This window comes from Monodon monoceros, unplaced genomic scaffold, assembly GCF_005190385.1.
Source record: "Monodon monoceros isolate NGI ecotype Baffin Bay Population unplaced genomic scaffold, NGI_Narwhal_1 Super_Scaffold_18, whole genome shotgun sequence".
Lineage (NCBI taxonomy): Eukaryota > Metazoa > Chordata > Mammalia > Artiodactyla > Monodontidae > Monodon > Monodon monoceros.
The window spans coordinates 129,090,516-129,115,468 of NW_021703774.1; the positions used below are offsets into that span (position 1 = coordinate 129,090,516).

General features: G+C 39.3%; 1 protein-coding gene across 5 annotated transcripts in view; it reads right to left on the reverse strand.

Annotated features, from left to right (window-relative positions):
* The window catches only part of NFIA (nuclear factor I A), a 394,786-nt gene that overhangs the window by 188,250 nt on the left and 181,583 nt on the right, over window positions 1–24,953 (reverse strand). For all 5 annotated transcript variants that reach the window (XM_029227546.1, XM_029227547.1, XM_029227549.1 and 2 more), the window contains exon 3: window positions 21,568–21,633. In XM_029227546.1, the coding sequence (XP_029083379.1) occupies window positions 21,568–21,633 (66 nt within the window). The remainder of the gene's footprint in view (window positions 1–21,567; window positions 21,634–24,953) is intronic.

The window sequence follows — 24,953 nt, forward strand, 5'->3', positions numbered from 1 at the left end:
ATCAACTGCAGGAAAAAAGTATGTCTCTTAAAGGACTGCATCCAAAAATCGTGGCATCATCTGTGTATCTTAAACAGCACCCTGAACACAGCAGGTACTCAATAAGTGTTTCATGTGTAGTTAAAATAGGAAACTCAGGTTCCACTACTACAAACACTTCTATCAAAAAAAAGGACTATTCCCAAAGGAACTAGGGAGTATTTTTGCTCACTCTTCTTTTTGAAAGGCTTTTTCAGACAGCCAATCACCATTCCAAGGAAGGTAATGGGGCTATTTTTCTGTTTAGGAACCAGTGATTTAAGTAATGTAAGCCATGGATCAGTGGTTTGCAATGATGGGGCTGATCGAAAGACATTCACACTCAGCACCGCTAAGGTTAATGGCATTGCCTCTTATGGAGGAAATATAAAAGTGGAAGATAGGGAAGAAACCAATAAAAACATTTACACACACCTTTAATGGTATGCAGAGTAGAACCCGCTTAAATGAATACCAACTAATGAAAACATCTTGAAAAGTGAGTGATTTTTACAGAAACCTTTTATCTACAGGTCCTATATTTATAGAGCAAACCTTTTAAATGAATACAGGGTAAAAAAGGAATTAAACTAGTCATTGTTGTGCTTCACTGTGGTTCATATAACTTACATCAGGCCAGTGACATGAATGAACCATTTAGCAAAAGAGGCTCTTCTCCACCAATTCATGTCATATATGTCAAAGTATAAGTAAGAGCTTCCTCAGCAGATACCACAGAGCAAAAAAAAAAAAAAAAAAAAAAAAGGTCTTGGCAATGGCTGAACCTTGTTTGTTCTGCTGCACCTCTATATGGGCAGGGTCGAAGACTTTTCTGAGAAGGGGAGGTGAGAGAATTTGGTTCAACCAGAAAAATGCCTGAAAAGGCAAATGTATCATAGCCCTCCCAATAAATACTGGATGTTTTTATTCGATGAAACATTATTTTCTTTTTAAAAATAAACTTTGATGTCGTGAAGACACACATATTTTGTGGTCAGGAATTATCAGTGGGTAGAAATGGAGGCTCAAGAGCAGAGATAAAAGTTGGAATCAGAAAATGCTCAAAACTTCTTTCTGAACCTTGGAGATAATTTGTCAGGGAACTTAAAGTCTTCGCTTGATAGATCTTTCAGACCAGTGGCTTAAGAATGAGGACACTAATACTTCCTTTTAAGACCACTAAATACACATAAGAATTATTAGAAACAACTATATCCCTATAACTCTCACCATCTAGCGAAATCTATCGATTTGCCAAAACAACAAATACACAGGGTTAGAGCCTATTTTGTCTCTGAGCTGATTGTCCCAGAAAAAGAAAAGTTTAAATAAAAGCCAACTAAAAGTGGATTTAAATGCCACTGGGGTGAATACATTCAATGCAAATAAGAAAAAACGTCTGGGGATTCAAGGGAGTTTAAGATCGAATAAACCTGAGTCAGTTTGAAGTCAAACACTGATACACTAACATAGTCTAAAGATTCCTTAGATGCATTCTGGACCAGCTGGAATCTCATCAGAAACTGTGGGTTTCACGTATCTTTTTTTTAGGCTATTTGACGTAATTTTGGATGCCTACCTTTTAAAAAATTATCTTTGAAAATTTTAGAATTCCAGCCTAGTTCAGAATAGAGGGTAAAAGTGGTGCCATGGCAAATGCAGAAAGAATACCTTTCTGTAGGTGAAGGTATTCATGGGGGTGCAGCCCTGTGCCAAATGGTAAACTACGCTGCCCACGGAAAGGAGCGTTCACTTCCCATGCAGCGGCTTTGGGACCATATGCACTTGAAAATGAGTACTGTTGGGGTGGAAGGAAAAAACTGTGGAATATACTCAGTGGCCTCCCAGCATTTTTCAGAGAACCAGGGATGGAAATGAAGGGATTCCTGATGACCTGAAATTATTACAATAGCTCATTTTATATATGGCTTGATTGCTCATAAAGTGCTTTCAGATACATTATCTCATTATATCCTTACTAAATCCTTGGGAGGGAAGGGCAAGAATCACCTAGTTCCATTTCACAGATGAGGAAGATGAGACACAAAGAGGTTAGTTCTTTTCCAGGGTCAGTTACAGTTCGTAAGTGTGGGAAGTTCAGGTCTGAATGTTTCAAAAACATTTCACAGCCAGGCAGGTGATAAAGTCAAGGGTGTCCCATCCCTCTTCCACCCATGCACCTGTCCAAGCTCAAATCACAGGACTTCACTCTTCCTTCCAAAAACCAACTTCCTCCAATAAAAGTGACTATCAAGCTCATTATTTCTTCAAATTTTATGCATGTTCTTTACCCTAAAAGATCGTGAGAAAGAAAAGTGAACTAAGAGGCCATGTCTAATATTTATGCTTTTCCACATAGTTTGATGCTTGTTAAAATCATATGAGCTGGCCTTTCTTGTCACACACGCTCACACAGAATCCGCTTCTATCTTATTCTTGCTTTCCTTTGCTCTGCTCAACCTCTCATCGCAAAGATCCCTTCATGTCAAAGTCAGCTTTGCCAGGTAACATGCCTTTATCTCACACTGTGACTAGCTACAGCCAGCTCGGCCTCTTACAAGATTTTCCTTCAGAGCGTGGAAAGCTGACAGCTGTGGGCAGAGGAGGATGGCAGTGATGGGGCACAGAGAGAACCATCAAATGTGGAGCCTGCAATGCCGCCAGCCCCAGCCAAGTCCCAGCGAAAACCTTCCCTCCCTGACCGGCAGCAACCTTTTCATGCCTCACCACAAAAGCACCTTGCTGTGTCTGCTGCGTCCCGGGTATCAGAGGCTCCTACCACAATCCAGCAAGCAACACTCTAAGCTGCTTGATGGCCACTAGGCGCTGAAACAGGAGGATATGGGCTGGGAACTACACGTCCTCAGCAGAGGCCCACCGAATATGGATCACGTCACGTATAATCTTTCCAGCGGCAGACTTCTCCGGAGAGCCCGTGCTGCATGCATACTACACCAGACAAGAGCAGTACCGTAAGGCATCAGATAGCCATTCAGTTCTGTATCTACAACAGATATTTATCCACACACGCTATGTGGCAGGCACTGTGCTAAGTAGAAAATGGCAAATAGGAAGGGATAAATACTCCTTGCCTTCATGGAGTTTACAATCCACTTCATAATGATGTTGGCTTTGCAGACATTATTCCCACAACTAAATGTAATATTAAAATTGCCATAATTTGATTCAAAATACTAAGTGAGTGACTTTCAAATACACTTTACAACTTGTTGCCAAATTAAAAGAACGGCTTCAAGAGCCTTTCAAGTAACCATTTGATTTCAGTTTATTTGTGGGGAAAAGCGTAAGCCTAAGAAAAGTAGAGTAATAATATAGTAGAAACAATGCTGGACGGGGGACTGGGATATTCAGGGTCTCAGGTCTATGGCTAAACTGTGTGTTACCTGAGGCGCATCGCTTTACTTCTCTGGGTTTCCAGAGAAGTAACTCAGGGGTCTCCAACCTCCAGGCCACAGACCGGTACCGGCAGCATTAGATTCTCATCGGAGAGCAAACCCTACTGTGAGCTGCGCACGCGAGGGATCTCGGTTGCGCGCTCCTTATGAGAATCTAATGTCTGATGATCTGAGGGGGAGCTGAGGCGGTGATGCTAGCGCTGGGGAGCGGCTGCAAATACAGATTATCACAAGCAGAGAGGTTTGACTGCACAGAGACCATAATAAATCAACTGCTTGCAGACTCATATCAAAACCCTATCAGTAGGGCTTCCCTGGTGGCGCAGTGGCTGAGAGTCCGCCTGCCGATGCAGGGGACACGGGTTCGTGCCCCGGTCCGGGAAGATCCCACATGCCGTGGAGCGGCTGGGCCCGTGAGCCATGGCCGCTGAGCCTGCGCGTCCGGAGCCTGTGCTCCGCAACGGGAGAGGCCACAGCAGTGAGAGGCCCGCGTACCGCAAAAAACAACAACAAAAAAAACCCTATCAGTGAGTGGCAAGTGACAATGAAGCTGCATCTTACAGAGTAGACTGGACATAAGCAACACACTTTGGGTGTCACTGTCACCCATCACCTCCAGATGGGACTATCTAGTTGCAGGAAAACAAGCTCAGGGCTCTCACTGATTCTGCATTCTGGTAAGTTGTATAATTATTTCATTATACATTACAATGTAATAATAAGAGAAATAAAGTGCACAATAAATGTAATATTCTTGAATCATCCCGAAACCATCCTCCCCCTGTCCCGGTCCATGGAAAAATTGTCTTCCACGAAACCAGTCCCTGGTGCCAAAAAGGTTGGGGACCACTGCTGTAACTAATGCCTGGAACAGTGTCAGGCATCCAGCAGATGTTCAATAAATAAATGTTGCTTGAATGGATGAACATAATATGTGAAGATTTAGTGTGACTATCTCTGTGGTTCTCTGTAAACATCAAGAAGTTGGAAATAAGAACAGTCAAGCAACATATATTCATTCAATTTTTTTACACCCCCAAATGATGCACTAGTAAATAATGTCAAAGGGGCTAAATGGCCGGCAGGAAAATGTGGAGCTATGACTGCTTGTAATACTTTCTCACTGCATCCCTCAAGCTTGAATTTTGTGACAATTTAAACTCAACAAATAGCCTTTTTTCTGATTTCAACCCAGTAGGCTAGTTCCTTGGCTAGCAAATTCACAAGTGCCATGCTAAGCCCTGTCTTCAATATTTACAGAATAAAAGGGAATTTCGATTTTAGCTTTGGGTGCATCCGATTTTGACAGCTTGGCAATGTCATTCTCAGAGCAAGGACTTTTCACACGCACAGAATTCTACCTCTAACTGTTCTATAAATGCAAATGCAAATATCCTTGACCAGAAAACCTTGAGCATCATGTTCTAAGAATGTTCGTGAGATTACATGAAGTTCTTTTTAACTGTATTAGTTTCCATCCAACATCTACTAAATTGAATTAAAGTGGGGGAAGGCCTAAGTTCGAAAGGTGGATGCCAAAGGAGTCACATTTTAATTTCGACTCTGTCTCTCATTTATGGATGCTTTCTATCTGTCAGACAGGCAGCCTGCAAGCTTCACTCCAAGGGAGACATAGCAGATGACTGGCCATCCAAGAATTAAACATGATGTGACTACGCTGTATTAGAAACTGTTCAGAAACACAATGCCTTAGCCAAACTGAGTCTAATGTGGTGGTCGAATGTTCTTTTTGCTTAATAAGGATGCTACATCTTCCCTCTCACACATACAGAAGCTGTGAATCCCATTTATTAGATTATCAAGAGCACCAGCATTCACTGATTAGGAAAATGTACTGGTGGTACATTTCTTATTAATAAAGGAGACCCCCCCCCAGGAACATCAATTTGCAAAATTCAAGGAAATAAGATATAGTGAAACTCCTCTGCATTAAGAACTAAACAAGAACAAGAAGCAGCTCAGAGAGGAGGGGGAAGGGAGAAAAGAGAGGGCAATGGTAACATGGCACAGGCGCCTAAGTGTTTTTAGGGACAGAGTTGTGTAAAATCAGTGTGAAGCGGTTTGTGTGTTCTGAGACATAACCTAAGTGCTCCCTCCCCAACCCCGTTACCACGCAACTTACCAACCTCAGTGACTCACATATGTTCTGTGCACACACAGAACAGAAATATGGAGAAGGGGCTGATCCCAACATCTGGAGCACAGTCCACGGAAGAGAGTGTTGTATGGCTTGAGAGAAGATCTGTCACTTAAACTAACTCAGCAAGTGTAGGAGCCAAGAGCCAGAAGGGAACTTTAGCCTGAAAGCCCTCCCAGAAACATGCAGAAATCCTGGGGTGAAGTTTAGATTTCTTCAGAGTGTGGAATGGGGGTTTTGAGCTCATTCTAAGAGGCAGGGAAGCCATAGGATAGCATAGCCATAGCATAGCATATCATACATATGCTTCAATATTTAGGTCAACTGTTTAATAAAGCTCTTCTATAAACACCTATAACTTAACTATTGCTGCCTCCTGCATAGCTTTAATCATTTGTACCTTCCTCCATCATTGGCCCCAAACACTATCTAAATACCTTCAGGAGATCACAGTCACAATTTATGGAAAATATCTATTTAAATATCCATCTCCCGTGCTAGAATAAATATCTGATGAGCATTGGGTCTGCATCTCATTTATCGTTATATTACCATTGCCTAACGCAAGGATTAGCAATATATGTATAATTAAGAAAGAATGAATTGGAAGAGTATAGAATTACTTTATTCCCCTTAAAAGACTTTAAACTCCTAAAATGGTGGTTATCAGAAGCTGAGGGTGAAAGAATGGGAGAGATGTTATTTCAGGGTGCATACCTGAAACTAGTAGGTAAGTCAGTCCAGGAAACCTATTACATAGTATGGTGATTACAGACTACAGAACTATACTATAAACATTAAACTTGCTAAGAGACTAGATTTTAATTGTTCCCAACACTAGAAAATGATAATTATGTGATACCATAGAGGTGTCAGCTAATGCTACAATGGCAATCATATATTTTTTTTGCGGTACGCGGGCCTCTCACTGTTGAGGCCTCTGCCGTTGCGGAGCACAGGCTCCGGACGCGCAGGCTCAGCGGCCATGGCTCACGGGCCCAGTCGCTCCGCGGCTTGTGGGATCTTCCCAGACTGGGGCACGAACCCGTGTCCCCTACATCGGCAGGCGGACTCCCAACCACTGCGCCACCAGGGAAGCCCGGCAATCATATTTTTGCAATGTAAATGTATCGAATCAATACGTTTTATACTTTAAACATACACAATGTTATATGTCAAATGTAGCTAAGTTTTAGAAAAAGACTTTCACAGATACAGAGAACAAACTAGTGGTTACCAGTGAGGAGAGGAATGGGGGGAGGGGCAAAATAGAGATGCGGGTGGGAAAGACTTCAAACTCCTGAGGGCAAGAGCCATTCATTCACTCATTTGCTCACTCATTCATTCTCTCCAAAAACATTTATTGATTGCCAGATACTATGTTTGGAATACAACCCAAACATTAATTTTTTCCCCCAAGGGCAGTCTATTCTACATTATCTAGAATAGCGGTCTCCTCAAAACACATATTAGGGGACCCAAAGAAAACACTGGGGTTTCTACTTATTTTTATGTTGCATCTTCTAAAAAATAATGATGAATTTGTTATTAACAGTGCCATCTCCCTCACTTGGTACCTATGTCAGATGGTCACCTGTCACCCACGGTACATAACAGTATCCCTAGGAAAATGTGGAATTCTGCAGACCCTCTCTTATTGGTTTAATTTTCATCACATTATGACGTATTACTCTATTCATTTGTTGGTGTTCACTTAAAACAATTGATGGATTATCTAGTTTTAACTAATTCACCACCACTATCCCCACCACTGTCATTCTCCAACCACATGTTTACGATTTCCCTGGGAAGAAAGGACAGGACATAGAGAAAATACATTGAAATAGTACAATTATTGTACTAATAATACAAATTATTTGAGATTATTACAGTTGCTGAATGTAAAGCATTCCAAAACATTTCAAAGCACCTCACTATCCATTATCTGTTTAATGGTAGAGCCTTCCCCAGGAAGACAAAGCAGCATTTCCTCCACCACTCACTAGCTGTTGACCATCGATCTGTGCCGCAATCTCCCTGAACCTCGTTTTCCTTATCCTCTACCTCTTAGATTAGGACAAATTAAGACAACATAGCCAAACAATTTAAAGTGCCTAGTGCCAAGGTCAGTTTTCTCACCTCTCCTAGTGATGTACAGAATCCACACAGAAAGAGCTCTGAACCCAGAACTTCAAATGTTCTACACAATTATGAATGATTAGGCTAGCCATACTTTGTTAAAATCTTATATTCTAAACGTATGATTTCCTGGGTCAATTTATGCACGGAAGTGCATACCTGAGTCTCCTACTTTGAGCTGCTTTTCTCATTGGCCCTCACTATCAATTCCGCTCAGAAAGAAGTGAGTTCAACAATATCTGTTGAAAGAATGAATGGAGGGATGCATTGTGGAGATGATGAGCAGCCCCTGGGCACAACTCGTCTTTATTGGCTCTTACGGGTACCTGCTTTTCTCTTCTTCCCTCTCCTGCCAAAAGAAAAAGTTAAAGGCTATTATCAGCCACTGGTCTATAGCAGGGGCTTCTGTGTCTTTTCACCATTAAGGACATCTCGTAATAGTTTCCTCTCACGGTGCCTATTTCTCAAAGTATTTAATTTACCATTTTTACTAAATTATGGATAATTCATCTCTCCCCCACCTTGAACTAAATGAATCCAAACTATAACTGCCAAACAGAGTCTCTGTAAGTATAAGGTAACCAGTGAGTTCACAAAATCAAAGGCAAAAATTGTCAGCTTATGCATCTTATTATCTAGGGAAAAATGCATAATTTCTTTAAATTTTTTTTTTCTTTGGTCACCTTCAAGAACTGCCAGTTGGCAACCACTGGTCAGGAGCATGTGTTAGCATGTGTTGAGTTTTACTTATATATATTTCATGATATCAATGTGCAAATCCACTAGAACTCAAGGGACATGCATGTCCTGGGCACTGCTACCTTTAGAACTGGCCGATGCTCTGACAACAAGGTGCCTCATTGTTCCCTCTCTACTGTTAAGGATCTTACTTATAGTCCAAAGCTGTAAGAATGCATTAAATTGAAAAGCTTTCAGTTTGGACAGCATTTGCAATTTTAAAAGAAGATAAACCTCTCTAAGGAGTTAACATGATCTGTGAATGGGGGACATGCTAGGAATCAGATATCCTAATGAACTTTGTCTAACTCACTTGAAATGGAGAATTAACCAATTCTTTTAAATAATTCAGAAATCTAAAATCAAACGGATGAGGTGCAAATTTCTATTGTCCTGCACAAAAAATGGGGAGTGGAAATAAATGTTTTATATGTTTTCAATAAAACTATACTCCTACATCTTTTGCAAGTGAAATACTTTCCAATTTATTGGCAATCATAATTGTTTTATGCCAGCCCACAAACACAATGGCATCTGGTATAAATACCTTACAACTAATCTCTTTTTATACACTCCACCTCCAGCAGAAAAATCAAATAAAAATTTAGTCCATTGTTTCAAAGTATCCATTGTGGAGCTATAGACTAAGGATGCTTGAAACTGTAGAAAAAAAGAGTAAAGAATGTTCATATGAAAAATAAGAACGTAATTTTTCCAAAAGAATGTAATTTTGCCCCAAAAATTGAAAACGAGAAAAAGACATGTTCTAGATTGCCCTCTAGCACAGGGTTCGTGTCCATGAGGCAATGAAGTGGATGAAAGAGAAGGTGGGCTGCACTTTATTGTGCATCTCCTATGGATCACTGCAAGTTCTGGGCACTTTATACACACACACATCCATAGAGATACATCCATATACATAATCTGCACAGAAACAGTCCTGTTAGTTCTGAGGACGTAATTAAGCCTGTGGGTGCCTGAGCAAGGCTGAGGCAGATACTGAGAGAATGAGAAGGGGAATAAAGGAAGACATGACCATCCTAGATGAGGGAACAACACGAGGAAAGAAAGGAATGAACATTGTTTAAGCTGAAAACGAAACAGCAACTAAAACACATTTCCTGGGAAGGTGACAACAGTCCACCTTATAAATGAGGAAACACAAGCCCAAGAGTTTAAATTACTTGCCCAAATTTACATCATCAGTAAGTTACAGAACCAGAGTTTGAATACTATTCTTGCTATAATGCAAGGTCATTGTTAAGCAATTAGACTCTGGAGTTTAAGTTTGAAAACTCTGTCCTTTCTGCTTCTTGACTGTGGACAAGCTACCTAAATTCTTTGCATCTCAGTTTCCTCATCTGTAAAATGGGTAACCTAAGAATACCTATCTCCATAGGGTTGTATCAGAGTGAAACAAGATCATGAATCTAGAACCCTTAGCACAGTGCCTTGCTGTGGTGGCCATGAAAAATGAGACACTCATATCGCATGTTACAAGAAGCATGACTGCCTGACAACCCCAACAGCTCCCCTCTGGATTTATCACCATGTTTGTTCCAAGGAGCTTCCTCCAGGCTCCTAGTCAATGACTAAAGAAGAGGATACTAATGCAGACTGGTTCCTGTGGGACAAAAAACTTTATAACAAGTGACTGGCTCAAAGACTCTCCATTGGCCTGTACAAAACTTTCTTAGAAGCTTACTGATGTCCAGGATTCTTCCTTCCCAATCCTCCTTCCTTTCCTGTTTCCTTTCACAGGTAGCAAATCACTATTGCAGTCTGAAGTCTCTCCAACCTAGCCTGGCTCCCTCCCTTCATAGCCCAATAAATCCCTGCACATCTAATCCCATAAGGGCATATTCTTCTTGGGGGACCCAACCTAACACACCAGCACACAGGAAGTCCACAACGAATGTGAGCTACTAGCATGACTGTTAATCACCAAATTCATTATTTCTGTCATTACCTGGTTCTAAATCCCAATACAGTTTAACCCTCCTTTCCAAAACTGCTTTCCTTAAATCTGTGAACATGATCCTTTCTTAAAGTAGGAGGGTACAAAGACCACACCATGTTCCTGTAACATATTCAGACAAGTTTTGTCTTACCTAATAAAACAGTCCTAAGTGAAAACATATATATTTAGTTTCCCATAGAGCATAAAAATATGGCACTTTCTATTTTCAAGTCAATCTAAATGTCTTTCTCTATATCACCTTTGAAGGTGGAATTTTCCAGTGCTGTATTATTTGACTGATTTTCACCATCTTTCAAGAGGCAACAGTCTACCAATAACTGGATCTTGCGACAAGGTATACTTCCTTTGAAGAAGTGACTCACGCACTGTCCCAACGCCTTACTCAATTACTATCCCACGAATTAAACTTACACACTGACTTGGATAGGGAGTGCCTCTCAACTGCAGTATTGTACCCACTGACTGTGCCATACAAGTGGCTTATTGTATAACTACTGGGCTAGGTACCGGAAGCTGCAGGAGGAATGGAATTTAAGCAGTCAAGTCATTAGAACTTCGTGGTACTCTTCCCAGGTCTCATTTTCAGCGGGTTAAATTCCAGTGGTTTGACCCTTTGTGATCAATGAAATCATCACAGACTAATCAAACCTTTTCCTATACTGCTGTTACTATTGCCCATGTAACCTCCATGGGAGTGTGTAGAGAACTAGGACTGGTGGCCAGATAAAATACAGGACTTAGTTTAGATAAACAACAAATCCTTTTTTTGTAATAAGTAGAGTCCATGTAATACTAAAAAAAATTTATTTGTTGTGGATCTGCAATGCAAATTTAACTTGGCATCCTGTATTTTTATTTGCTAAATCTGGCAACTGTTAGGGAGAAAAATCAAGCTTCGGGGTCGTGGACTTGAGACCTGGGGATTTACAATCTAAATGGAGTCCTGAGATAAGGGTTAAACTGCAGCTCCACAGATTTAGACCTCCATTAAATGAAAAAAGAATCGTCTGCATGAGAGGGTATGTGAAGCCAACTATCCCATGCAAGTGACTCTGCTTTCAGTGATACACACATAAGGGAAAACCTTTGGGGATACTAAAAGATATTGCCATGGCAGACGAGAGTCTCCTTCTTTGACAATGCTATGAATTAGGCCTTTTGCTTTATTCACCACTTAACTTTAAGTATCTAACACAGTGTCGGGGCTCAGGGCATATCCACCACATCAAGAAATGAATGGATTGGGTATGTGCATACCCTTGTAGAGGATATCATAATTCGTCAAGCATGTGCCAAGTCCTTTCCTTGGCCTACAAGGTCCAGTATAATTTGGCTTCCTGCTACCCCTATCTCCAACTGCTCCTCTTTCATTTGTGCCCCGCAGGCCACATTGACCCTCTGAGTGTTCCTCCAACATGCCTCAGGGTCTTTACACTTACTGTTCCCTCTTTCTAGAACAAAAGTCCCAAGTATCCGCATAATTCTCTTCTTCACCTTCCTCTAGTCTTAGCTCAAAAGTCAACAGATCAAAAAGGCCTTCCCTGACCACCCTCCGTAAAATAGCGTCCATATCCTCCACTGTTTATCCCTTATCTTGCTTTATTTTTCTTCCTAATATTTCATACCATTTGGTATATTATATATATTAGTTAGTTCATTGTCTATTTCCTCCCACCAGAAGGAATAAGAGAGATTTTATCTGTTTTGCTCAGTGCAGTATCTGATTCTTGGAATGCACTTGATAAACATTTGTTGAATGAAGGAATGAATGAATGAATGAATGAAGCCTCTTTCCCCTTACTAGACTATCAGGTCCTTTAGAACAGGATGTCTGATCCATCACTGTATTCCCTCAATGCATCCAGCACATAGTCCAAATGTACCCAGCGGATTCTTAATAACTATTTGCTAAATTACTTATGAGAAAATTGAGGTACAGGTCTTTAAGTGACTTGGACAACTGATTTCCCCTTAACAGATGCTCAGTGTCAGGCTTATAATGGCAGCTCTCCTTTGCTAATCTGACCTATTCGGAAGCTGTGATTTGGCTTCTACTTGTTCATCTCTTGAGTTTACAAATGCTGCTTGCTGAGAAGCTCTCTGGTTGCAAAAATGCCTACAGAGATCTAAGAAAACACTGACTTTCCTTCATGAAGAGATTGTTGGAAGCCTATTACTATTTTGCTGGGCCTCACCATAACATCCTTTATACTTCTCTCTTTGGATATTTGCCATACGATGCCTGTGGATAAGGCATATGAGACTCCCCTGTTCCCTTTGGGATAAAATCAACCAAGTATAGAAATTAACAACTGAGATGGAGCAGAGTAAGCTGTAGTAAGTATTACCCCTCCACCACCTCGATTTGAGCTATCCCAGTAGATTTCCTTAACGACAAGGTAATGCCAAGGCAACAGAGTTGCCTGGAGCTGAGTGAAACCTGAAGAAGAGAAAAAGAATGAGGAAGCTGTAGAGAGAAAAGGTGCCAAAAATCCTTGTGGTCACATGAATTTTTCTAGCAGACAACTAATCAAGCTGGATTAGCTACTCCAAATCCCTGAATAAATTATTTATATTACATTCAGTTTACTCATACGATCCACAAATGTATAATTCTTTCCCCAAAATAATATATAGGACTTAAATCAACAAATTCATAGTCAAATGTCAAATCAGACCCTGTTATTTGTGGCAAGGAAAGCTCATACACTATTCCTGACCCAAACTAGCCTCCCTGAAAATTCATCATGCGGATTTTTCAGTGATGGAGAGGTATGTGAAAGTGACCGTTAGGAGTACACTGCAGGTCCTTCTACGGAGATCTGTCAAGGGGTCCTATCAGAGCCCATCCAGGCTTCGACCACAGGGAACAGAGAACAAGGGCAGATGGCACTGCAGCCAAACACCAGCCTTCCACCACACCTTCTCCATGCAACTGTGATGTGATGACGGCACCGCATTTGATTTCTTTTCTGAGCCCGATTCAAATACTACGTGAACTGTTTTGCTTCATATTTTGAGAATCGAGATCTATGGATAAATTTACACAATCCCATATAAGTTATAAACAAACACTTAAAAACACTTTTCTATTTGCACTGTTACATCCAAATGGTTGTCTCTCCTGGAACAAGAGTCACAGGCATGAAGTAATTCGAGGACCAGAAAGACACCTCTTTATTTCTTCTTTCCTCTATAACTATTTGTGTGTGAGGCACTGGCAGAGGGGAGGAGGTGGGGTTTGTGTCTGAAATAGACCACCCAGCCAGTCCGTTTTAGAATTTGGAAATCAGGGGAACAGGGGTCTAAAACATTCCCTATATTGGCTACTAGCCAACTACTTAAAGTCTGTTCAGCTAGTTATCCTCTGTATGTAGACAATAAAACACCCATAACGTGAGAGGTAAAACTACTTCTTTAAAATGACTGCAAATTTCACCCTTCTTTTTCAGTTGAAAAGGCTCCTTAACTACCCTGAATCCTGCGGTAAAGCTCATCATAGTCTAGCTGCAGCATGCATATGGGGGAAGCCTCAGCTGGTACCTCATCTTTCAAAAGGCAGGATCCAAGAATTTCCTTTGTCTGCAGGCATTTCTCAAGAGCCCCTGTAAACAATGACGGGTCACATCTGCTAACAATATTTAAGAAAGCACAATTCACCTGGTCTCAGACTGACATTTTTAGATTAAACCAAATTCTAGTTCCCCAGTCTCTAAAGGAAGATAGACTAGCTCCACTGCATTGCTGAAAATTCATCAGTCAGAATTTAATTACACAGATCTGGAAACCAGAAGGCATTTAGGTTTTAATGTCCCCCCGAGTTGGGACCTTTGCAATATTTAGAATATTGATCATTACTGTTATTGCTGTTATTTTGGTGGTCACTCTACTGTGTCTGTCCCTGCAGGGTTTTTGGAAAAAAACACAGCTGAGAAGAACTGTTGCTAGGTAATTGCAAAAGAAAGTCATGCAAATTATGAAATACTGACAAGTTGCATTTACAAGTCAATGGTGCTAGAATGCTCCTGCTTTCCCAATAAAACGCTGACTGTTCCGCTGCACGTTGCCTCCAAAATTCCTAAAATGACCCAACTATAATGACCCAGTAATCTAAAAATAGTTCCTAAAACAGCAGTCCATCCAGTAGTAGGAAACAATTCTTAGCATTTGGAGTTATGAATTTTATTTTGCCCTCCAACTATGTACTAATATTATAACATAATATCGCGATGTATCTACTACATATTTGAGGAGGTAGTGAAACAAGTTAAAGCAAAGGGTCTGCACTTTCTTATGAGAATATTATCAGATAAAAGAATGTGTGTCCAAAAAAGAAACAGAAATTTATAGTTCTCTTATCTCACCTCCAAGTTCCAAAGTGAATCCTACATATAAATCTTTTACAAAGTGAATCCTACATATAAATCTTAAGTCAGGAAGTCAGTAGCCTTGGAATTTATTTCGTAAGTACTAAAATATTCAAAATACTCACAGAAGTGAGTTAACTGATAACCGATGAGATAGTGACAATTGAGACTGAAGAAAAGTACATTCCTTGCTCCTCCAGCAACTTTTAGCAACGATCCCTAGTTTGGTGATACAGGATGGGAATGACATAAATAAAGATGTTGAACATGAAAGCTAGATTCAACCAGTACTCCAGGGTGATTTTCACACTGGCAGGTAGAGCTGGAAATTTTCAAAATCTGGGGCAAGCATCACGATTCATGGCCTTCCACTGATTGCAGAGGCCCATCTGAGGGCTGATGTCTCTGACATATGTGCAACTACCAGATAAATGAGGCAGAGCAAACATGATTAAAACTAAAGAAAATTATCTAAATACCAACTCTGATTTCCTGTTATAAATATCACATTTTAAAAACCACTAAGATGAGGCTATTATTATTATTAGCAGCCTGTGCAGGTGATGACAGAGAGTAAATAGGAAAAACAAAAACAAAAAAACCAAAACACATGTGAACACAACTTTTCTTTTTCCAGCAAGGGAACACCACATTTTCTTTCCTTTTTTAGTTAAGGGTGCATCTACAGGGAGTCCCAGTGCGGAAGTGTGCTTTCAGAGTGCCATTTTTGGACTGTGCTATTCCCTCAGCGTGGTCACACAGAAGTGTGCCTTGAATTAAGTAGGAGGGCTATCACACGAGCTTTTCCCGCAGTAATGCCTGACCTGATGCACCACAGGACGCAAGCTCTGGGGGACTGTTCACAGGCCCTGTAAATATCGAGAAAGCATTGCAAATATAAAGCATTCCGATATCCACAAATACTCTTGAATTCACAAAGGTGGTTTGAGTAGGTGATCTAAGTCAAAGTCTAACAAATAGGCTTAAAACCTTCAGGAGTTCTTGAAAAGCCAGAAAGGGGGTTTCAGTAATATGCAAAATGATTAAATGAACGATACCAGTCAGAGCTGAGAACTTTGCCGGGATTCCATTCCCTATGTGGTTATCAACCATAAAGGAACATGATGATATTGCATATCTTTTTTTTTTTTTTTAGTCTTTGACATTGCAATAACTTTAAATGTATTGTTTGATTTTTTCTTATATTTGCTTCAGGTTTAACATTTTAACAATAGTAACTGGAGCTCTGGGGAAAATCAAAGCTGTTCTCAACACATGAAACCACTGCCTGAATGTAACTTTTCTAAGTTAATGCTGCTCAATTATATCCATTCTCTAGTTTTTTTTCTTCTCAACACAGAGTCTTAATTTTTCAGGTGCATTCATGTGGAAATATTAGTAATAAGCATAATTATAATTTTAGGAAGAGTCTTTAATTTTTAAAGTTCTTTATTATCCCAATAAAATTTCACTTTCTTTCTGGTACAGAAGACAAGTTTTAAACTTAGGTCACATAAAGTGAATTCTTTATTTTAAGCTGTCTAGTTTTTTGTTGTTTTTTGCGGTACGCGGGCCTCTCACTGTTGTGGCCTCTCCCGTTGCGGAGCACAGGCTCCGGACGCACAGGCTCAGCGGCCATGGCTCACGGGCCCAGCCGCTCCGCGGCATGTGGGATCCTCCCGGACCAGGGCACGAACCCGTGTCCCCTGCACGGCAGGCGGACCCTCAACCACTGCGCCACCAGGGAAGCCCCTAGCTGTCTAGTTTGATATGTCTCTAGGTGACCAAGGCAAGTACTAAGAGAATCATCATTTTTGGAAGAAATATTTTGGGGATTTTTTTTGGAATTTTTACTTCTTTTATTTTTTTAACATCTTTATTGGAGTATAATTGCTTTACATTGTGTAAGTTTCTGCTGTATAACAAAGTGAATCAGCTATACGTATACATATATCCCCATATCCCCTCCCTTTTGCGTCTCCCTCCAACCCTCCATATCCAACCCCTCTAGGTGGTCACAAAGCACTGAGCTGGTCTCCCTGTGCTATGCGGATGCTTCCCACTAGCTATCTATTTTACATTTGGTAGTGTATATATGTCCATGTCACTCTCTCACTTCGTCCCAGCTTACCCTTCCCTCTCCCCATGTCCTCAAGTCCATTCTCTACTTCTGCGTCTTTATTCCTGTCCTGCCCCTACGTTCTTCAGAGCCTTTTTTTCTTTTTAGATTCCATATATACGTGTTAGCATACGGTATTTGTTTTTCTCTTTCTGACTTACTTCACTTGTATGACAGACTCTAGGTCCATCCACCTCACTACAAATAACTCAGTTTCATTTCTTTTTATGGTTGAGTAATATTCCATTGTATATATGTGCCACATCTTCTTTATCCATTCATCTGTTGATGGACACTTAGGTTGCTTCCATGTCCTGGCTATTGTAAACAATGCTGTGATGAACACTGTGGTACATGTCTCTTTTTGAATTATGGTTTTCTCAGGGTATATGCCCAGTAGTGGGATTGCTGGGTCGTATGGTAGTTCTATTTCTAGTTTTTTAAGGAACCTCCATAATGTTCTCCACAGTGGCTGTATCAATTTACATTCCCACCAACAGTGCAAGAGGGTTCCCTTTTCTCCACACCCTCTCCAGCATTTATTGTTTCTAGATTTTTTGATGATGGCCATTCTGACTGGTGTGAGGTGATACCTCATTGTGGTTTTGATTTGCATTTCTCTAATGATTAGTGATGTTGAGCATCCTATCATGTGTTTGTTGGCAATCTGTATATCTTCTGTGGAGAAATGTCTATTTAGGTCTTCTGCCCGTTTTTAGATTGGGTTGTTTGTTGGTACTGCATGTCTTTGATCACACCTCCTTCTCATCTACTATGGCCATTAGTATAGCCCATAGCTTTGGTTTCCCAGCAGTATTAGTCATATCTGTGTATGTATGCCCATGTGTCATACACATACAACTGTACAACTTATACCCACACCCAAATTAGACTTCAACTTCTCCAGGGTTTCTTTTTTTTTTCCTTAAACACTTCTTGGTAAATCAATAGTGAGCAAATACTCAAAAACTACTTGGGGATAATGACAGTATATTTATCTACTTATTAATTTTAATAAATCCTAGGTATCTGTCATGTTCAAGGCATATGGAATTGTTCATGAATCCTATCTCTCATCGGCTTATAGTTTTAATAAGCCAGATTCTATTTGGTTTGTGCCAAGGAAAAACTCAGACAAAATTAAAGACATCTAAGTGGAGTCCCTTCTGTCCAGAATAACTTTCTTGAGCATTCATTCTGAAGGTTCTAGCAACTCTGAATCACTTTTGTAGCTCTCAACTCCTGGAAGGTACACAGAATGTGGAGAAGAGAACTAAACAGTGAAATAGATGTGTCACTGTGGGGATTATGGACAGATTTAAGGGACTTAAGCCTGACCTTTCAGAACACAGTAGGTATCTACAAAAGCTGTATCTAAAGAGTCTTGCTTTATTTCTGATATTATGTCCCCTTCCACTCCAAGGCTCCCAGCTTTTGACCTCTTGAATATGTGTATCTCATTACAGATATGAGCTTTAACTGCAGAGTGGTGGTAGTTACCTTTCTTTGAGTCCTTACTACGAACCCGGCATTATGCTGTTTCACAGGCATATTCTCATTTTAATACTCATGAGGAAGGATCTTTTAGTGTTCCCATTTTACTGATAAGAATACTGAGGCTGGGGCAATACCTTATTCAGAGTTGCCCAGCCATTATTTAATCAGGCCTGTCTGACTCTAGAGGTGGAATTTTTAATCATTATATTATACCAATTTTGAGTTTCAGAGATTCTGATATTTTATCTCTGGACTTCAGATAATTCCTTCAAAATTCCCATCTAATACTGTAATTGGACAAAGATTTGTTTTCTTTTACAGTTGAGTCTTAAGGGAGTACAAGAAAAGAAAGCAAAAATTCCACAGAAAAAAAGCAAGACTAGTTGGGCAGGGAAGAAACAGCTGCATCCACTTTAGGTAAAGTTACATGGCCTAGTTTATGGTTTTGGATGAAACAGCATGTTACCATTTGTCTACTCATTTTCCATGGTTTACTAGGAAAATACCATTCGTTTCCCATTACCTTTCTCCTCAAGAGCTAGCATAAAAAGAATATTATTTCCCCTCGAATATATACATAAATAAGGAATAATGAGTTCCCACTTTGTTTGAAGACCAGAGTCTGTCACTTCTTCATCCACCAAGATTTCAAAAGTTCTTGAGTTTTGTTGATATGCTTATGAGAGTTCTCTTCTTAAAAATAAAAATGAAACAAATAAACAAACAAACAAGAACTTTTCAGGAACTCATCTTCCATAACCTGGGGTAATGAAAATGAAAGAATACTCTTTATCAAAGCAACCCCAGAAAGTCATCTAATGCATGTAAATACCTAGTCCTGAAATCCTCATTTATTTTCCTTTAGGGATTATATGACTTTAAGGAAGAGGAAATATTTCCTCCAACAACTTCATCTGAGATTGACAAAAGGCAGAAAGAGGAAACCGAAGAGGCTGATATTCCTCTAGTCTGAGCTCCAGTTGGAATTGTCTAAGATGAACCAACTTCAGCTTTTCTCTGAAATAAATAGAAATTTGAAACATAGGAATTTATTACTGTCTCTCCTGGATATTAATACTTTCTTTCTTTGAACTCACACGATCCTTCCCAAATGGTACCGTGAATCCTTGAGGTGGCACCAAGTGATCTGGGGTTAACAGTGAACTTGGCCAGTCTCTCTGTGCCTTTGGCCGAAAAATCCAGGCTCAATCCTCGTTTCTTTTTGGAATGGAAAACGCACAATATCGGTATTACAGCAGCTCCAGAAAGGCATGCCAGGCCTCTCATGCTCTCAATTTATATTTGCATGTGAACAGCTTGTCGGCCATTTTATGAAGACAGATGAATCGCAGGCCTGCGAGAGGGGCGGCCAGACCTAAACACGTGAACCACACACCTCGGCAGCCCACCAGCTCTTAAAGGTGAAAGTAAAACGAATATCTCTGGACACAGCTTCAGGCAGATTATATAGAGATATAATGTATGAAGAAAACGAAACTAACGAAACTATAAGGCATCATCTATAAGTCAAGTGGGAAATAAAGAATGAAACTAATCTATAAATATCGCTCTTTAAAATGTCAACAAAAAATAAGATGTAGCTGTTTATGACACTAAAAACAAGCCTTCAGAGCTCTCTCTCTCTCTCTCTCTCTCTCTCTCTCTCTCTCTCTCTTTTTAATGCCTGCTGTGAAAAGATGACTTTGATAAGGAAAATACCACCAAAATACCAGGTTGAGGAGAGGAATAGTCAGAGAGTGTATATTTAATATGGGAGCCCAACAATGTTATAGAGAATTTCCCAGGCTTGGGAAATGAAACGAATCCTGAGAAATCAGTGATAGGATATTCAGTGTGGTAAACTCAATCCTCCACCCCACAAAACTGACATAATTCAGTTTACCTATCTATTCCAAAAGATCAGACGGAGATCAAAACGGAAAAATAGAACAACAAAAAGAAGAGAGTCAGGAGGAATGAGGTCATTCTAAGTAAGTGAAAAACAATGTATGGTAGAACTATACTGACTGGAAAAATAATACAAGGAATACTGAACAACGGCCAGCTTTTTTAGTGTAACGTCTATGAAAGATACTATGGTAAGTATGTTATACACATTATCTTATTTAATTCTTCAGCATGTCAATACAACTATTACCGTACCACTTCAAAGATGAGGAATAAATCAATACTCTGGGAGGGTAAATAACCTATTCAACATTACAAAGGCAGGAAGAAGTAGAGGCAGACTTTGAACACAGGCCTGACACCACAGCCTGAGCTTCTAGCCTCGGTGCCATATTCCCCTCAAAGGTCCCTCAAGGTCAAGTTCCCATTAGAGTCTTCAGCTCTCTCACCAGGGAAGATCACTTTGGAATTTTATGAGATGATATCTATGAAAGTATATAATACAACGTTTAGCATGTCATGGGTATCACGTGTTTACTTCTTGATCTTTATTGAAACGGACGGTTTTACTCCGTCTTAAATTCTAACCTATGACAACCTTTTTCGTCCTCGGAGTGCACACACCACACAGTTAGTGTTTTAGCGGATACCATTATATTCATATATGAAGTGTGTATTCTAGGTTAGTCAAGTTTCTGCAACGGAAACTTTATATATTTACGCAACTGATGAGTTTAATTCTGTCACGTATCCTTAGTGTTTTATTTTAGACAATTTGAAGTGAAAAATCCTTCAAAGGCAGAGATGATTTTCTTAAAGCAATTAGCAAAGGCTTTGAAAAGGCCCCAGAAATACTTCTCAGTCAATAAACTTAAATCACTAGTGAAGAAGACTGTGGGTCACTTGCCACCTTAAAAGGAACTGAAATGAAAAGGCGTTGGCGCCTCACTTATGCTGTAAAAGATCCTGATCTGGTAAATCAACACCGCCTCTCACAGTAATCAACTTTCTTGGGAACTAAGGTTCTTATGAGTACCCTGATAGGGTTTGTGGCTGAGGGGAAGGGTTTGGGGAGGCTAGAGTGGCCCAGAAAACTCCTTGAGTCCTCAAGATTGTTCCTACCGTGGGCCGCCCATAGGGGCAGACCTCAAAATCCTTGTACTTGGTTGGCTGCTGGCTACCATGGACTCTCAGAGCAGCAGTCAAGAGTTCCAAAGTAAACTTACCATTTTCTGGCTGGTCCTTAATGTCAGCGTCACTTGGCTGGCTGGGACTTTCAGATTGACTTGAATCTGAAAAACATAAAAATACAGCCAAAAATTACAGGGTCTGTGAAGGAAAGTGGATCAGAGGTGCCAGACTTTCTCAAAAGGTTCAGCATGGAAACTAGGAATGAGAACGTTACAGAAGTGACATGATGATCGAAAAAAGAAGAGAGAAAAGACAGGGGGTGAAAAGCAGCAGAGGCCGCAGCCCGTGCCTTCAGAGATGACTCTCGGTTCTGTTGCCACCTCCAGTGGCGCTTGGCTTGTGCCAGATCATAACTTGAAACTCTTCAGAAACCATCATCTTACAGAGACACCATTTCCAAACTGCTCTTCTCCATTATTTATACACTAGAGTCTGATAAAGACTTCATCCTTCATTACACACATCTGAAGCTTGATTCAGAACATAATAAAGTGTCAAAACATATTTTGAAGCTGGTATATAAAAGCAACCCAAACAACAGAAACAAGTTCTGTTGATATTTAGCTCTGTATTACAGCAACAGACTATGCAGACTAACACCATTAAATATTAGAATGCTAATATTCTAGTGCATTTACTTAAAATAACAGGATCACTCAAAGATATCTTTCTCCCCCACTTTATAAGTATTATTTTCCTCTTGTACTGCTGCATTTGGGAGATCCTAACAGGCCTTGTGAGCAAAAACAGGTTCTTGCACACCTTTATTGGATCCCATTTATTTTTTATTTTTAAAACACAATCATTTTCAAATGAAAAAATTTGATTCAATCAAATTAACTTCTAAATGAGATAATTTAAAATAAAGTAATATTTAATTTTAAGATGAGATAAAATTAAGTTAGATCAAAAAATTTGACAGAATTAGAAGTAGGAATACTTATGATACATTTTGGGGGGAAAGGAGAAAAAAGGCAAAATATGTCAAGGAGAGAGTTTTTTATGTAAAGCATTTTCTGAGACTTGAAACAATATATAACATTATCAAAAAACAAGCAAAAAAAAGTTTCAGAAAAATCTCTGTATCTGTGGAAAGCCTGGATCTGAACTTTACCTTGACTTCACAGGGTTAGAATGGGCTGCCTGAAATTTGACCACATTTCAGCAAGAAGTTCAATGCAAGATCCAAAAGGTCATGACACTTAACTGTGATTAAATTGAAAATATTAATTCTATTTCAACAGAGTTACAGTTTTAGCATTCTCTTTCTTGGAGATACTGCAAAAGGTAGCAGCACTACTAGTGACCCTAGGTCGAGAGAAGCGCTAAGTTATTACTTTAAGAAAGGCCCCCTGCTTTTAGGCAAATGAAGATTTTAATTATTGGGAAGTACTATTTTTTAAATGTCTATTTAAAAATTTTCAGATGCTCTTAACCTGGTAACTAGAGAAAAAATTCTAGATTGATTCAAAGGTTCAAATAACAAATGATGTGAAATTTTGAATTTTTATTTGTCTGGCAAAGTGATAGCTTTTATCATAATGTAACAATAGCCATAGTGAAGACACAAACAAAAAGCATTACAGGTCAAAAAACTTTAGACAAATTCTTCAAAATGAACCACAAAGTTAAATACAAAATCTGCACTGAAAATTGGAATACAATTTATATCGGATTACATTTGAAATTTTAACTCCATAAATTAACATTATTTTTATAGCAAATGATTTAAAAACACGGCAGGACTACCTTCTCTTTTTCTAAGGGAATATCCTGTAATTTCGCCATTAAAAATTACAAATTCAACGTTCTTAGAAGTAATTCAGCATGTTTTAGGAGAAAGGCATACCTTCATTATTTTTGTACTAGAAAATTTTAAACCATTAATATCCACTATTAAAATTAAAGAAAATATCTAAGTTTGTCTTAGGGAAAGTTAAAATTCTTCCTGATCATGTCCCAGAATAGATACATAAAATTTTGCCAAATATAACATTTTCTTTGGAATAAGACTGGCAAACCTAACTTTCTATATGATAGCTTAGCCAATATTCTTTTTCTTGATGTAATATCTTTACGATTAATCACTTTACAAAAAGAAAAATATTTTTTATCTCAATTAATTTAAATATACCATAGCCAATTACTTTTCTGATATTTAACTATTAATACTAAGCTAAGGTAAAAAAATAATGAGTGATTCAAACAATTGTTTTAATAATCTAAAACTGGACTCCTTTGTCCTTTTAAATTTTCTTTTACGTTTGTCACCCTATATTTATAGAGAGGTAGCATAATTATAGAAAACATGAACAGCAACAAAAGATGGCAATAGATACGTTCAAAGAAAGTTTAAAATTCCAAACCACAGAAAAAGAAGCAAACAAACAGCAAATGACTGAGTGGCAGGAAAACAGCTCAGAGTTGGTCTGAAAGGGGCCGCAGCACTCTTGTGAAAGCTCAGATACAAACACTGGAGAAGGCATCTAGCCAAATTGAAAACGGAATTTAATTTCTCCACTTTTATTCAAAAGCTGAGGATACTGTTCTCCACCAGAGGACTGCATACTAAAATACACCATCTTGGTAATGGATAGGGAAGGCCAAAGATCTACAAGAAAAGTTAAATGATCTAAAGACTTAGGTAATTATTTTCTACCATGGGCTGTTGAATGCCGTTTCTATTTTGAACCAACAAGGAACAAAATTACCCAGTGCTGGTGCAATTCTATGCTGAGAACGCATGGATACTTTCTCTGGTATTGCAAAAGGTCACCAATGCTGTTAAGTATGGAGCCGACCAGATAACCAGAATTATAAATTAATTTCTACCCATACATAATTGATACAAATGAAAGATCTCTTTCTTAAGCATTTGCATTAAAACACTATCACGAAGGTTACCAACTAAGTTACTTTTCTGTTTTAAATACCTGGTAGAGACTTGTCAGAAGCCAAGGTAACTTTATGTCTTACTTTTGGGGACAATTATCACATTGTCTTTTGATTCCCACCACCTGAAATAATTAGAGGCCCCAGAAAAAAAAGAACCACCTGCATAGAATTGGGTGCCCTTCCTGTATCTGAGTCTCCCACAGCAGTGACTTTCTCTGGTTCCCTGGTTGAAAGCCAGAAAATCTGTATATTACAATGAAGAGAATATAATTTAAAATGTGTTTAAATGATGGAGTTGGAAATGCTGTTGTGAGGAAGTATATTAGGATTATCAGTTTTTTTTCCATCTAGGGATTTGTTTTTTGTTTAAGGAACCTTAGACTTCAACTTAACCTAAAAGAAAAGCAATTTTTCTTCTGGTTTGTAAAAAATTTATGAGCAGAAATTTAAACCTAAAATTGACAGGGTTTTCATATAGGAGGCTGGATTGAGACCTCTTAATTGAACTGGTAGTCATCTACCTATG